We start from the raw sequence: 15149 nt of genomic DNA on the forward strand, positions 1-15149 counted from the left end.
CTGAGACTGACGGGCGGGGTGCACCCAAATGCCATGTATAGCACCAAGTTTACAGTTTTACTCGGTGATCATATTCGTGCGTTGTTTGTCCGTCTCACATTTGCTCATGACGGATGGAGGGACGACTGGCACTTCAGTTCAAAATGATGGAAAAAACGCCCGCCGGACGCTTAACGTTCAATTTTGTACACTCTGAAGTATAAATGTAGGTCCACGACGCACTGAATTTCCCAAAATACACCGAAACACGTCATCGACGGTGATTTTGCGTCAGCATTGAGCAGTAACATAATTGTTCACTCACGCAGATGTCACCCTTAACATGTTTGCTTATTTTGTGAGGGTGACGATAACTTCGATTTGTTCGTATTGGATCCTTGATTTAGAATCAAAGTCAGAAGTAGTTTTAACGCGATCTCCACTTTAAACTATTCGTTTCTACAGCACAGCATAAAGCACAGTAGATCCAAGAAACAGAACAAAGATGTAGATGGTTACGCGACATATAGTATACTTAGTGTTCAATCGGTTGTTAGTTCAACAGTGAACAGAATCAAAAATGGGAGTTGAGCGCTGAGCGCGAGCGCTCACTGTGCTAGAACTTATTTTAGGGATTAGGGAATCTATGATGCATCTTGTACCTGTATTGTCAGTGATTTGCGATGCGGTATTGAGATATCGGGGCACCATGAGCTGGCAACGGTATATAAAAGAGGTGCTCAGTAAGTTTATAAAAGTGTGTATCGATTGTATCGCATCCAATCTCGCCCATCCAACTTTATTTCTTATACATTGTGGTCAGGTTATTACAAGCGAAAATCAGTGAGTTAATCTGAACATAGGATTGGCGGATTTTTTTTTTCATCACGTTGACTTTATTTTCTTAGGTATAATTGCACAGTATTAAAACCATCATTGGCCACTCAATGTATCTGTTCTGGAATGGATATCTAAGGCCATCTGAAGTTTCATATCACCACTTACCCAACCACAACCCAAATCTCGACGAGGTTGATCCCGAATCCCCGCCGTCCCCGTCACCATATACACACCATGTAATCAATTCAAAACATTCAGTATACAATAAAGTTGCCACCCTATTCCGCTCACTATTCATTCAGGCATCCGCCCCAGACCATCGATATATATCGTCTGTATGGCCTTCACTACCCCAACCAGTTATAACCTCCAAACGTCCACGAATATTTTATCGCCTCTCCGCATTCGCGTTGCTGATACTCGCATGTGTAGCATGTATCATCCTTGCAAGCGGAGCCCTGGACCCGTTCATAGGACCTGATTTTGTGTTTGAAAATACTCTCAAACCATCTTACATCGGTGTAGATGCAAATACTGTAAATGGGACCTCGCCGCTTGTGATAAAGCTCGCAATAATATCCCGCGTGGACGCGTTTGAGCGGCGCCAAGCAATTAGGGAGAGTGTGCTTGATGGTGTCCCGCAAGAAGATGTGACTCTGGAGTACAAATTTTTTGTGGGCCGGGTTCCTTTGCCTCTCAAAAACCATTCCGTCTCAGTTTCAAGACAAAAAGCGCATGATGAGGAAACTAGGAGGATAATGAGGAGAATAGATAGGGAAAATGAGGTCTATGGAGACGTGTTAGTTGTAGAGGATGTGGAGGACATCCCGGAACGGGTGGCAGAGAAGCGGTTCGCTGCCCTAAAGTGGGTAAGTTCGCACTGCTTTCACCCCTATTTACATGGTCATTTCCGACTTAGAATTTCATCAAACTTATCACTTATAGGCAAACGATACCCCGAAGGAGATGTACGACTATGCTATGACGATGGACTCCGACACTTTTTGTCGATTCAGCACGCTCGCACGGAGGATGCGTTATGACCCAATGTATGTCGGACTACGGCCGCGCGAGGATAACATATTAATTGGGCGTATGTCTGAGCATCGGCTATACTGGGAAAATACTGTCACCGACAACAGCAGACATGCAAATAGGAATACAAATGGAAATGGGAAAAAAGATGTAGAGGAGGATAGATGGATGACGGGTCCATCGTATCCTTATCCTATCGGAATTGGTTACATGCTTAGGTATGGTCGAAACTCATATCTCATAAAAATACAATGCTAATAAAATACACCAGCTCACATTTAACAGCGACAATGCTGAGTGCAGACCCTGAGCTCCCGCACCATATCCACTACCCATACGACGATGTTATGATCGGCTCCTGGGTAGCAGGGCTCAAGATTCTACATGACTCCTCTGCAACATTCTATCCCAAGCCTTCAAAGTCTTCTGATATTTCCGGCAGTATGCACCTGCCGCCGTACCTGCCATACCAAGTTAACACAACAGTCGTAGACGATAAAATTGGCTGGCATGATTATAAACGGAGGGGGCTAGTGGCCCATGCAGTAGGGTGGGAAACGGTGTGTGTTCATCGATTATTGCCTGAGGAGATGAAGAAGTTTAGAAAGATGAAAGAAGTCAGGATGGAATGGGATTATTGACAATCTGAATTAGTTTTTGGGAAAAAAGCTGAAAGGCAATATTTCATAATTTCATTATTGCTATATTGTTTGTTCTCAATATTAGTAAGAATATCACTCACAATAATTTTAAAAACATAATCAAATGACTTTAAATCGTAGAGTTGCCTTAGTACAACAACAAGATACAAGAAATCAGCGCGAGAAATTGAATAGTCTAGAGATAAACTACTGTGCTCCTTTCATCACCTCAACCAAGTCTCCTAAAACGCAATCGAGTTGCTTTCTTAAATCGTAAAACGTTAGCACCTTGTCAAAATATGGTTTTTTCTGTATGCCTAGAGGTCAGAGTAGAAGATTCAGAGGAGATTCCGACACGATTCATGTCAGGATTCCTGACCGATTCTGGGATCAAAATCTTCCGAAGCGCGATTCACTCTGTCTCCCCCCACTGGATAAAACTGGCTTCACGCACATTCAAGTTCCGATTCAGCAGAATAGCAAGACTGGTTTCAGCAATTTTCAACTTACATGGTATGTATAGTAATTTCATTTAATTGAAGTATCGAATGCAGTATATTTGCTGCTGATTTTAAGAGAAACATATCATTCAAGACTGAATCCGCTCAGGCCTTTGGCGGCCCCTTCTCGTTTTCTCTCTCTTCGCGTCTTGCCTTTTCGCGTTTTTTCTCGCGTCGACTGTCATGCTGTATCACGTGACCCGAATATTGAATATGATCTAAGTCAGGATCACCCGAATATTCTTGACCTCGATCCTCACCTCTTTCTCTTCCTCGTCTATGGTGTCACAAGTGAATTTTATCTGCAAGCGATCTATTTTATACGTGTATCTGATTTGTTTTGATTTGACATCTATCAATGACCGCCAGCAGTGAAAACTACTAGGATGACCGCCTTCAACACGTTTCCTCGGAGTAACTCTGTTGTATATTTCTATCGCACACAATGTTCAGATGCAAATACTCTGGACCAAAGATGAGCCGACGTTATAATCGTCGCCTTCCTGATACAGGTATAGCTCATTGTTCTGTCAAAACAGGTCATTATGACTACACAGATACGGACACAGGCCTCGAGGCGGATGGGAAAATAGGAAGTTGCCATTGACTTGCCTCGTGTACTCTGAGCCTTTCTCTCGACTATAATCTCGATGGTAAAGTAATAGACAAGGCGCCGCCAGCGCATCTTATCTCTCTCTCCTATCCCTGAGGAATGTCGCATCACAAACGCCCCCACCGTCCTGCATACCACCGACCGTCATACAACCATCATGCGGGTTTCTACCGCTCCATTGAGCTGACGGATGACCTCTCCAAGCCATGGGAAAACAGTCCGATCTCTGATAACGCTGATCTCCCGCCCGAACCACTCAAACCCATGTTCGACACACACGTATCGTCAATCGCGGTGGGAGACACTAATGCATCGTCACCAGTGTCAACGGCGACCTCGCACACGGTGCTGGGCAGCATCGGGAAGCACAAAAAGAAGCGGAAGAAGCAGAGCGTATGGGGTCGTATCAGGAATTGGTTGAGACTTGGTAAGCGCGGTTCGTTGTATTGTTGGCTCCTTTCCTAATGATTGTAGTTTTCCCTTTGGACGACGGCGAAGTGTTGTCTGCACCAGCATTTGATATGCTGGAAAGCAAACCGTCACCACCAACCGTATCGAAAGTCGGGTTACACGAATGGAAGCAGTACGGTTACTGGGCCCGTCCGATACTCAACAACGTAACCGGTATTAATTCCCGTACGTCATATCCACTTCTAGCGTCCCCTAAACTGAGCACACGAATACAAAGCCGTGTCCAGCGAAACATCTATTGATACAATTACCCTCCGCAAAATGATTACCGACATGGGCGACGATTCGCCCGACTCGGGACGGCGCACACCTCCCCACAAACGCTTTATTCCAGGATCCAAACATCGTGCGCTTCCTCCCAGACCAGAGCGCTGGACACCGCCTATCCCAGGCCAGCCTCTGCCCTTCCCTTGGGAGGTGCAGCTCAACCCCTTGCTACAGCATTTTCTATGGGGCCCATCACCCTTAACCTGGAGGCTCTTTGACGACCCACTGACGCACCGCAGTGTACGCTTTGGGCGCACGCCGCTCCCTGTATTTGTATCACACCAAGATCTTGCACAGCCCGCGACGTGGCCATTCTTGACGCACATGTACGTCAACGCCGTCGCGGGCGACTCCGCACCGACCTTCCCATGGCCGTTTACCATCCACAACGCACGCGGGATCCGAGTTGGTGATGTGTTGGGTGCTGTGTATGAGGCGTTTTGGGTGCCAGTGCGAAGGGAGGAGAAGGAGAGCTGGCCTATGACCCGCCAAGATGCTGCGATGCGTGCGCTGGAGGAGAGGTGCCACATTTGTGCTCCGGTGAAGGTTGGTAGAGATGCACAGGGAAATGTGATGCGGGAAGATTTTGAAGATTGCATGCGCCGATGCGATGCACTTGGAGGCGTTATGTGGTTTAGGGGAATCGAACCGACGATTAATGCTGGTGGGTGGATGATAACCTTTGGGACGCATTGAGTGGGATGAGCTGAACAAGGTTTGAGTATTAATGCCACTGACGTTTCTGCCTTTGAAAGTGCGTCGTTCCTTCACCTTTTTGCTTTCTTGCTTTCTGTCTTTTCGCTATCCTTATTACCTATTCCTGACCGACCTCGTCTTGGCCTGATTTTGATATGCTTTTGTTTTGTTTCTCTGTGCGCTTGCACTGATTTCGAGCGCCTAATCCAAATAAGTTATTGAAACATGAATGTAAATCACCATTTTCAGTGTACTTGTAGTCAATTTCTGTGTAATTTCTACCGTTCCTCACTAATCTAATTGATATATTGAGGATCATATACTAATATATCTGGTAGGGTGAATTAATATTTGAGGAGCAAATATGTCCTCGAGATTCAAGTGAATTTGTAAGTCGTGATTAATTGGATTAAGTTCGTCTCTGCGTAGATTCTATTTGGATGGGTTTTACAGGTATTTATTCATATAGCCGGTTTAGTACCCAAATTTAATTGTGATTGATTCAGAAACTTGCCAATATCAAGAAAGGAAGAAAGTTCAGATATAAGCGGTGGAATTGGTGTACCGTAGTGTTTCATCCTGAAGGTTGTGTGTGGGCGCTTACTGTCGCTTCGGACTTGCAAAAATAGGGGGACCCGGACTGGAGATACTACCATCAATCGGTATCGATTTGCATTGATCATTATTCCATTCAGTCGGGCCCAAATAACAACCAACTGAAACTGTAGAAATACTATATCGCTTTGGCAAACCCGTGGGTCACTGTCCAGAATTGCATGCTGGCCATCCCGAATGGAAGGTTGGTGCGGATGACATCATGAATGTGTTGACAACATTCAATATTCAATTGATAATCCGCACGACAGTCGCGAGGCTCAGATATCATAGTACCGATAGTGTGCTTATGCTCCTGCCTCGTTGATAATCTTGCCTGATTTCTCCACTGCACTGAATTCATTATAATTGAACAGAGTAACGCCGTTTATATGCATAACCAATTGCCCTTCTTGACGTCTGTGTGTTTTTCCTTTGCATATCTTCTCCGATTGGATACCATCACTACCGGACCTACGGAGTTTGCACTCTATCCCAGAAAAAACGTGGATTTCAGCCCTCAAACTGCATTGCATCCTTGCTCTGTCCTCGCTTTCTTGTCATCCATATCTCATGCCCCTGATGTGCTTTCATGTCCAAATTGAACCAAATTGCTTCGTTCTAAATTTCTAATCGATGAAGAGATTGAGTGCGATAACCCTGGACTCACCAAGAATAGGAAGGTCCGTGCCCACAACTTGGTATCGGCTGCACGATAGAATTAGAGAGTCTGAAATTGACCGGGGAGGTGGCGTGAATGATATTTTCGAACGGGTTATTCTTATGCACCTTGGCTGTAAAGTGAAGCAAAAACCTACTGTGTGAATGCCTCTCCACGTTACTTTCTTATCTTGCGCTAGGCCGGCTTGTCTCCGCCGCCACCTTATTATCAACACCCATGGTCCGTGTTCTCATTCTGCACAACGTTTTTTCCGCCTTTCTTGTCATTTTTCGAAAAGAAATACATCTTGGATAATCCTGGATAACACAGCGGCGCCTCTCGGGCATCGGAAAAACTAGATATTCCGATATAAAATTATTGTGGGCGCTTGTTGTCACCACTAAAAACAAACAGCGATAACGGATCTACTGGGAAGTACTTCCATCCTGCAGCCGTTACTGTCGTTTCGATCCGATGGTTCAGTTACAAACCTCATCGGGTGTGACGGCAGCTGGGCCAGAAACAGTGGAGGCAACCCGAGCACGGTCGTTTCCCAAAGAAGCGTTTTGCCTCCCCGGCTCTGAACCACGCACCTCACGGGAAGAACCACGGAACCTGATCAGCAGATCCACCCTCAAACTAAAGATTTCCAGAATATCGCAAGGTAGGTTTAATCTTACCACGCTCAATTAATGTTAATCGATGACCTTTGATCGGTGGAGGTTATAGACTCTAAGCCAGGGACTGAAAGGAGTGCTATATAACGGTGGCCATTCTCGTTCCAAGGTCCTGATCGAATACCCCACCCTTCTTTGACCTTGGGGTTCATTTTAGTCCATTCATATTTGCTTCATTTCGGTGTTGTCTCCGAAAAGCTTTGCGTCTAATTCACGCTACTTCACCAAGCCACAAATCACGATGTTTCATCCTGTCTATGGCCAGACCGCCGCCTCTAAGCAATCGAAGCAGGTTCCTTATCTTGCTCCGCCTAACTATCCCAAGGCTGGTGGAAGTGGTGGAAGTGGATACAATCGGTCCTTAGTGTCTAATTATTTCCCGCACCCGCAAACGTCACGTTCCGTACCAGTACCTCCTGCAATGAAGTCTACAACAAATTCAAGTGGTGTGTTCTTTTATAATTAATCGCATTTCGTGTTGCGACTCTAATTTCGTGTATTTCTGTATGTATAGGACCACCGTACGCTCCGGGACCTTCACAATTGCCCACACAACAGTATCGCGCGCAGTATCCACACAGCCGTAGCCAGGGGCATGGCACACAGACGCCTCATCCAGTTCCGTACATTATGATGCAATCCACAGCAGGACAGCAACATCACCCATACCCGCCGCATCCATCATATCCATATCTTCAATCCCACGCACCTCATGCATCCCAAACCCATCCCTATCGCTCTCTTCATCCTCATGGACCTTATCCAAGTGGAAGTAGCAGCGGAAAGCACACATCACACGCATCTTACCATCCACATCCATCGTGGAATAATTCATATCAAGGGAATTTCCCTCAACCAACGGCGCGAGCTTCAGTAGTGGATATGAATACAATTACACCAGATGACCCTCGTTATTATGTCCCAAGACCAAAATCACGGACGCCATCACCGACGCCCTTGTGGTCGCATGGACAAGTCTGTGAGGCGCCGTCAGGCCTTCCCAGTACGTCTGCTTCAAATGGTCCAGTCTTTCCTACCAATGGCCGTCCTCCGCCTTCACCCGATGGTGCTCCTCCTTCTGGTAAATATAGGACCAATGAGGAGCTACAAGAGGCACGGGAGCGTGGTCCTCTGAAGTCGATATTAAAGACCTCGCATGCTCCCCCTTCAATACCTACTCCTCCTCGGAAAGGAACCACGGTGTCTCCAAAAACGCATGGCCACCCTAAAGTAAAAGATCCACAGACTGACGACGTCCTTGAGCTCAAGGCTCAGCTTTCTGCTGTGATAGGTAAACATAATCCACCGCGGAGTGGAAATCAGGATAACTCGTTGTCATCCTTGAAGACGAAGGGAAGCGATTGTAAATCAGGGTATGGCAATGACGACGATGCTTCATCGACAACTCAAGCGTCAGATTGGGGAACAATTTCCCCCGATATGAAAAAGGTGGCGGTTATACCACGCAACATTAACGGTAAGCTATTAGCAGTCGTTCCTACTACACATTTTTGACCAAATAACGATATAGGAGTGGAAGGAATCTCCACTTGTTATAACAAAGGAAACCATTATCATTGGGTGTCAACCCCAAAACCATCAACGGATCGTCACATCCGGCGCCCGCCTACACCATACAATAAGGAGAGATTGCTTACCGATACTCCTGGGGAATATATAGGAGATAATAGCACGCATAAAAAAGTCCCATCCAGTTCTTCCAACGAAAGGAAAGACAAATTGTCTGCATACGCTCTGGGACTAACGCCTAGGTGAGATTCAAGTTGATATTAGCGGTGTAAACCTACATACGGAGAAATGTTTATTCAATGGATGTTTGGATTCGCGTATCTCTCTATATATCAATGATTTGATTGAACCGAGAAATTCATGGAGAGAAGCAACAAAAATAAACTATTCCCTCTAGCCGACTTGAACGACTGACCTCGTCATATATAGTGTGCACTCTCGGAGGCAGTACTAGTGACGCGCTCTACCAACTGAGCTAAGAGGGACTCGATGTGAGAGTCTGCCAAAATGTATGTATTGTGTAACAGAGTAAAGGCTGTTGAGATTCGGTTCGCATCTATCATTGGCTACTATATTCATGTACAATTCTTGAAAAGCAACGATTAAAATCATCGAGAATTAAGATGGGCGTATTGTTTCTCCCACGCCGGCAACCGGTAAATCAGAATTTCATCCCCATCAGGCCAAAAAAGCACATGATTATTCGCACGGTGTTCCATTATCATTCAGTAGGACTGAGTAGGCCTTGAATTGTAGAATCTGTGTATTATCGGGTAACAAGCAGACGAAGGATTTGTGTTGTTTTGTAGAATTGGAATAACTCAGAATACTAAATTGTAAATACATAGGATACTTGATACTTAATATATTCAATGATAATTGTCGCAAGAAAATGATGAAACTTGACACGGTTGAAAACAAGTTCTCTAAACAGCGGTTCTACATTTATGTAATGTAGTATTTTTGTTGGAAGAGGGGGGAGTCTCATAGATGATATAATATATATTATTAAGCTCAGAAGATGGAGCATATAGTGCACCCGGCGCACGCGTACAGACGGCACAGCCGCGTTAGATTAGATTAGATTACATGTCGGAATTTTTAAAATAGCCTTATAATAATTTTACCTTATAAGGGCAACACAAAAGTTGATATCTCGCTCTCCAGGGCGTTTTATATTGAACAAATATAATGGCTCAGTCAATGTAGAATAGACTGATATTCGTGTATAGTACCTATTGAACAAATATAATGGCTACACGAAGTCAATATACGAAGGGAAACAGTAAATACGATGGTCAACTCACCTCAGTCAATGTAGAATAGACTGAGGGGAGTTGAGACGAAATTGTTCTGGTATATGTGATACGAAAATGGCTGGGCAAATGCCCAAGCCATGCGGACCTACTCGGTGTACGTATTGTCCATGCGTGCACCCGTCTACGTACGGTCTAGACTAAAACTGAGGTCATCACGGAGAAATAAGACAACAAGAAAATATAATCAGTCAAGAAAAGGGCGTGCATTACGAAGGCACGGTTAGAAATTCAACACTCCCCCTCAAACCGTGCTGAGTCCGAGGGCGGTAGCGAAATGTTTGGCCTTCACGCTAGGAAGCGCCTTGGTGAGAATGTCAGCCGTCATGTCATTTGTGGGGCAGTAGATCAACTTGATCGTGCCCTTCTCTATGACGTAGCGGATAAAATGGTAGCGAATATCGATATGTTTTGTGCGTGCATGATAGTGTCCGTCTTGTGCGAGTGCAATGGCCGATTTGCTGTCAGAAAATAAAATGGTTGGACCGTCGAGAGGTCCGAAAAGTTGAGTAATGAGTTCACGAAGCCAAATGGCTTCCTTCGCAGCGTGAGTTTGTGCGACATATTCCGCCTCGGTGGTTGACAGTGTAACGAGCTCTTGTTTCTTCGATGACCAGCTAACGGCTCCCCCGTCAACCATGAAAACATACCCGGAAATTGCACGCCTGTGCTCCTGGGATGCTCCGTCAGCATCAACGAACCCTTCCACTCCTCGCTTCTCGCCGCCGTACGTCAACTGCAATGAGCGAGTGCCCAATAAATAGCGAAAGATTCGCTTTACGGCCTCCCAATGAGCCCAACCTGGGTTCTCGGAGAATTGTGCCACTGTGGACACTGCAAATGCGATATCAGGGCGAGTGCCCATCGCTGCATACATCAGGGATCCGACCGCCTCACGGTACGGAATTTGCTGCATCTTGATGATGTCTGCGATCTTCGTGGGGGATTGCGATTTTGAGAGCGTAACTGTGTGATCCATAGGGATAGACGACGGTTTCAAGTCGTTAAAATTGAATCGCGCAATGATAGAGTCGATGTATGCGTCCTGGGATAGGGAAATGGTGTGGTTGACGAAATCTCGAGTGATCTTGATCCCCAAGAGCCAGTTCACGGCGCCTAAGTCGGTGAGCTTGTAGATACGATTCATTCGCTTCTTGAATTCGTTAATCTGCTTCCTAGAGCTCCCAACAAGCAGGCAATCGTCGACGTGTACCGCAAGGATAATGATATCGGAGCCAATCTTCTTTACGAAGACTCCATGGTCTGCATCCGTTCTTACGAACCCCAAATCAGCAAGAGCTTTACAAAGTGCGTCGTACCAGTTTTTAGCGCCCTGTTTCAAGCCGTATAACGTCTTGTTTAAGCGCCAAACCCAGTCACGACTGTTGCGGACGGCGAACTCGGGTGGTTGTTCAAGAAATACCTTCTCGTTTGGACCCAATTTGCTGTTAAGGTACGCTGAATCGAAGTCAATGATATCTGCAATCCAGTCGTTCCGCGCAGCAAGAGCAAGAAGGAGTCGAAAAGATGCGAAACGAGCAACAGGTGCATACGTCTCGTAATAATCTACGCCATGAATTTGAGTAAAACCTTTAGCGACTAGACGTGCCTTGTATTTTTCGATTTCGCCGGCTGCATTCTTCTTGATACGCAAAACCCATCGACATTTGGTGACGTTGGCATCCTTGGGTCGCTGTACAAGCTCGTAAGTGCCGTTTCGCTTCAACGAATCGAGCTCCTCCTTGATTGCGATCTCCCATTTAGGCCAGTCTGCACGCTTCCTCGCCTCCTCAAATGTAGGTGTTAAACCTTCTGCTCCCTCCATAACCGCTGCCATTGCATACTCCGCCGCCTCGACCAATTCCCAAGCATCCTCCTCGCCATCCGCAACTCCACCCGTCTCCGAAGGCTCTGGCGCTTCTTGTATGCCTACAGGCAGTACACCATCGCTGCGTCTTGCGCTGAGCACTCCCACACCACTTCTCAATCGTTCCACATACGAGGAAGCTTTGCGAATGCGTAAGCTTCGTCGTGGACCTTCTGGCTCGGGTTCTTCATTCTGGAATCGATTTTCAGTATGATCCGAAGGACCTCTGGGCTCTGGCTTGTCCTCGTCATCCTCGTCGACTTCCTCGACCTTGGGGCGTTGAGAATCGTTGGAAGCAAGTGGTTCGTCGGGCGGAGTCCACGCGACAAATGGTTTACGCTCCCCCTCGAGTGGTGCAGCCTCGACGAATATTTCTTCATCAAAATTGAACTTAACGTTTCGTTCGACAGTAATTGAATGCTTCTCGGTCCAATATATGCGATGGGCAAAGCTCTCATCGTCAAAACCAACCCAGCGGCCGATTTTCGATCGCGCTGCAAGTTTATTGTTGTCGTCGTCGTAAACTCGCACTCTGCATCCCCAGGGGTGTAAATTCGCAAGGTTTGGCTTCTTGCCATGAAATATTTCGAAGGGGGTCGTGTTTCCAAGACTGCGCGTCCAGGAACAGTTCTTGAGATGCACAGAGTGGCGGGCTGCTTCAGCCCACAAAAAATCGGGCAGTCCGCTCTCATGAAGCATGGCACGGACTTTAGCAATAATGGTGCGGTTTAGGCGCTCCGAAACGCCATTATACTCGGGTGTATCGTGGGTTGTGAGGTGCCGTTCGGTTCCAGCGAGTGCAAGATGGGCAGTAAACGCATCGTTGAGGTATTCGCCTCCACGATCCGTACGAAGCGATTTGATTTGGATATCCTTTTGCGTTTTCAGCCATGCCTCGTATGACCGATACGCATCGAACGCCTCGCTCTTTTTGCGCAAAAAATAGAGCTGAGAATAGCGGCTGTAATCGTCCGTGAAGCTAATGTAGTACTTCTTGCGATTAATCGTTTCGACTGGCGCTGGACCCCACAGATCCGAATGAATCTCGTCGCCAACAGCCTTGGTGCGTTCTCGTTCGCGTTCGCGTCGGATAGCTCTACGCTCGCCTTTCGCCCACTCGCAGGACTCGCAAATTGTTGAGACACTTTCTGGGTCTAATAGAACACCAGTGACGAGTCCCTTATCCACCAAACGCTTCGCTCGCTCGTGCGAAACATGTCCCAGTCGACGATGAAGTTCATCAAGTGAGATTACCTCCTCCACCTTCGCGGCGGTCGCGGTCTCAACCTCTGGCTCAACTGAGCGTGGCGTAAAGACCCGATACAGTCCTCCCTTTACAGACACCCTTCCAATCGGTCAACGATGGCGATCGTAAATCTTGCAAAATTCACCGTGAAAAATCAAGGTTGATCCGGCAAGAGCAATACGACTGATGGATACGAGAGTGACGCGCATCGACGGCGCATAGAGGACGTCCTTCAAGAGGACCCGAGACTCTTGCTCACCATTGGGAATAGTGATCCAAATGTCTCCCTTGCCAGTCGCCGTGAAAGTTCGGTTATCAGCGGCGGAAATGGGCTTCTCTGGAGTGTCGACGAAGTTGATAAAACGGTGTCGAAGACCAGACATGTGTCGGGTAGCTCCCGAATCATAAAGCTCCACATCTATTGGAGTGGTCAGCTCCTCATGTGTCTTGCTTGTAAACGCTGCGTCTTCCTGAAGAGCGTTCGCTTGGACAAAGATAGGATTCAACGATGGCGGGGGAATAATAAACTCGTCGTCATCAGACTCAGAGCTCAAGTCATCATCCGAAAAATTGTCGTCGGAGTCAGATACTGAGTCAAGCGTGGGGATATCACCGTCAGAGTCGTCAGACGATTCAGAAACGCTTTGGAGACCTGGCATTTCGTCGCTGCTATCGTCCAATACGGTAGACGCTTCGGTGTCGCTTACGGGAACAGCTTCATCGAATAATTCCTGAATAAAATCGGAATCGAAGTCGTTGAAGGAGGAGGGTGTGTCTGAGGTCTCGAAATACGAATCGTCATCGAAAGCATTCGCCATCCAAGCCTCATCCGAGTCAGAATCAGCATTGGCAGCTCCAGCCGTGTGTTTAGCGCTCGAAGAAGCGCCCGTCAATGAATTGTCCTTGCCCTTGCTCTCCCCATTCTCCTTCGCTTTCCCCTTCCCCTTGCCTTTCCCCTTGCCCTTTCCAGGGCGTTGACCTTCTCTGCCGCCTCCCTTCGCCCAGCACTCCGATTTATAGTGACCGCGCTTCTTGCAATTGAAGCATTCGACGTTGTCCCGACGCGAGCCTCCTTTTTGACCTCTCTCTGAGTCGTTGGAGTAAAAGGCAACGTTCTCGCTGTCCTTCTTGCCGCTACTGCCCTTCGCACGAAGGAGCCGGCGCTCGTACTCGTCGGTGACGCTTAAAATAAAGTTTTCGGGTGATGGCGGTGGTGGGGGGTCTTCCGTATTCGCATACTGCGCAGCAATAACTGTTGTGTATGATGCATCGATGACAGAGACAAAAGAGTCGTAGGAAGCGGGTAGGGAGCCCATGAGGATAGTGTAGAATTCGAGGTCATCGAGGGGATAGCCCATGGACGAGAGATCTTCGCGCATGAGGCGCATCTTCGCAAAATGCGCTCGCACGTCGCCCTTATCTCCACACCGCTCCTCTTGCAATCGTCGACGAAGGTCAATCGAAACCATGCGAGATTTGTTCTGGAAATTCGCTCCCAACGCCGCCCACATCATCTCTGCAGTAGGTAGCATGCGAATCTTCAAGAAGAGGCTGTCCGGGATCGTGCCAGCGATCTGCTGCTTCACCACGGCCTCCTCCTGCTTCCACACCTTCAACTTCTTGTAGTACTCCTCAAGCGCAGCTGTTTGTTCCACTGTCGGGGCCGGCGGTGGCTGGGTCGTTGCAGGAGTGGTAGACGAGCCTGTGGCAGCGGGAGCCGGTGCAGAGGACGAGGAGAACGATGGAGCAACTGGCATAGGTGCTGTGCCGTCGATGTGATCTCCCAGTCCGCGTGCATCGATGGAAATCAAGAAACGGTCTCGATAGACCACCCAATTAGCGCCCGTGGCCTCGAGCTTGGGAATGCGCAAGAAATCATCGCCTAGCTTCGTTGTAGAGAGCATTGTGAAGTTGGTGTGAAGGGAAATGAGTCTACTCGTTGATTATAGGCTGAGGTCGGGGCCCATAACCTATTGAACAAATATAATGGCTCAGTCAATGTAGAATAGACTGATATTCGTGTATAGTACCTATTGAACAAATATAATGGCTACACGAAGTCAATATACGAAGGGAAACAGTAAATACGATGGTCAACTCACCTCAGTCAATGTAGAATAGACTGAGGGGAGTTGAGACGAAATTGTTCTGGTATATGTGATACGAAAATGGCTGGGCAAATGCCCAAGCCATGCGGACCTACTCGGTGTACGTAT

General features: G+C 47.2%; 3 protein-coding genes and 1 non-coding gene across 4 annotated transcripts; 3 read left to right on the forward strand and 1 right to left on the reverse strand.

Annotated features, from left to right (window-relative positions):
• Nucleotides 1-688: 688 nt before the first annotated feature.
• On the forward strand, nucleotides 689-2495 carry JR316_0008527 (Beta-1,3-galactosyltransferase sqv-2; the record flags this gene model as incomplete). The annotated part of the gene is made up of 4 exons (XM_047894241.1): nucleotides 689-722; nucleotides 1252-1688; nucleotides 1765-2072; nucleotides 2126-2495. 4 exons carry the CDS (start codon nucleotides 689-691, stop codon nucleotides 2493-2495), a joined length of 1149 nt encoding a protein of 382 aa, XP_047747556.1.
• Nucleotides 2496-3707: 1212 nt separating this feature from the next.
• On the forward strand, nucleotides 3708-5042 carry JR316_0008528 (uncharacterized protein; the record flags this gene model as incomplete). Its single annotated transcript, XM_047894242.1, has 3 exons — nucleotides 3708-4035; nucleotides 4083-4232; nucleotides 4297-5042. The coding sequence occupies 3 exons, from the start codon at nucleotides 3708-3710 to the stop codon at nucleotides 5040-5042; spliced, it is 1224 nt and encodes a 407-aa protein (XP_047747557.1).
• A 2173-nt stretch (nucleotides 5043-7215) lies between these two features.
• JR316_0008529 (uncharacterized protein) lies at nucleotides 7216-8750 on the forward strand (the record flags this gene model as incomplete). Its single annotated transcript, XM_047894243.1, has 3 exons — nucleotides 7216-7420; nucleotides 7489-8451; nucleotides 8506-8750. The coding sequence occupies 3 exons, from the start codon at nucleotides 7216-7218 to the stop codon at nucleotides 8748-8750; spliced, it is 1413 nt and encodes a 470-aa protein (XP_047747558.1).
• A 141-nt stretch (nucleotides 8751-8891) lies between these two features.
• On the reverse strand, nucleotides 8892-8989 carry JR316_0008530. Its single transcript has one exon. It is a non-coding gene; the product is annotated as a tRNA-Thr (tRNA).
• Nucleotides 8990-15149: the final 6160 nt, after the last annotated feature.

This window comes from Psilocybe cubensis, chromosome 7 (assembly GCF_017499595.1).
Source record: "Psilocybe cubensis strain MGC-MH-2018 chromosome 7, whole genome shotgun sequence".
In the NCBI taxonomy this organism is placed as follows: domain Eukaryota; kingdom Fungi; phylum Basidiomycota; class Agaricomycetes; order Agaricales; family Agrocybaceae; genus Psilocybe; species Psilocybe cubensis.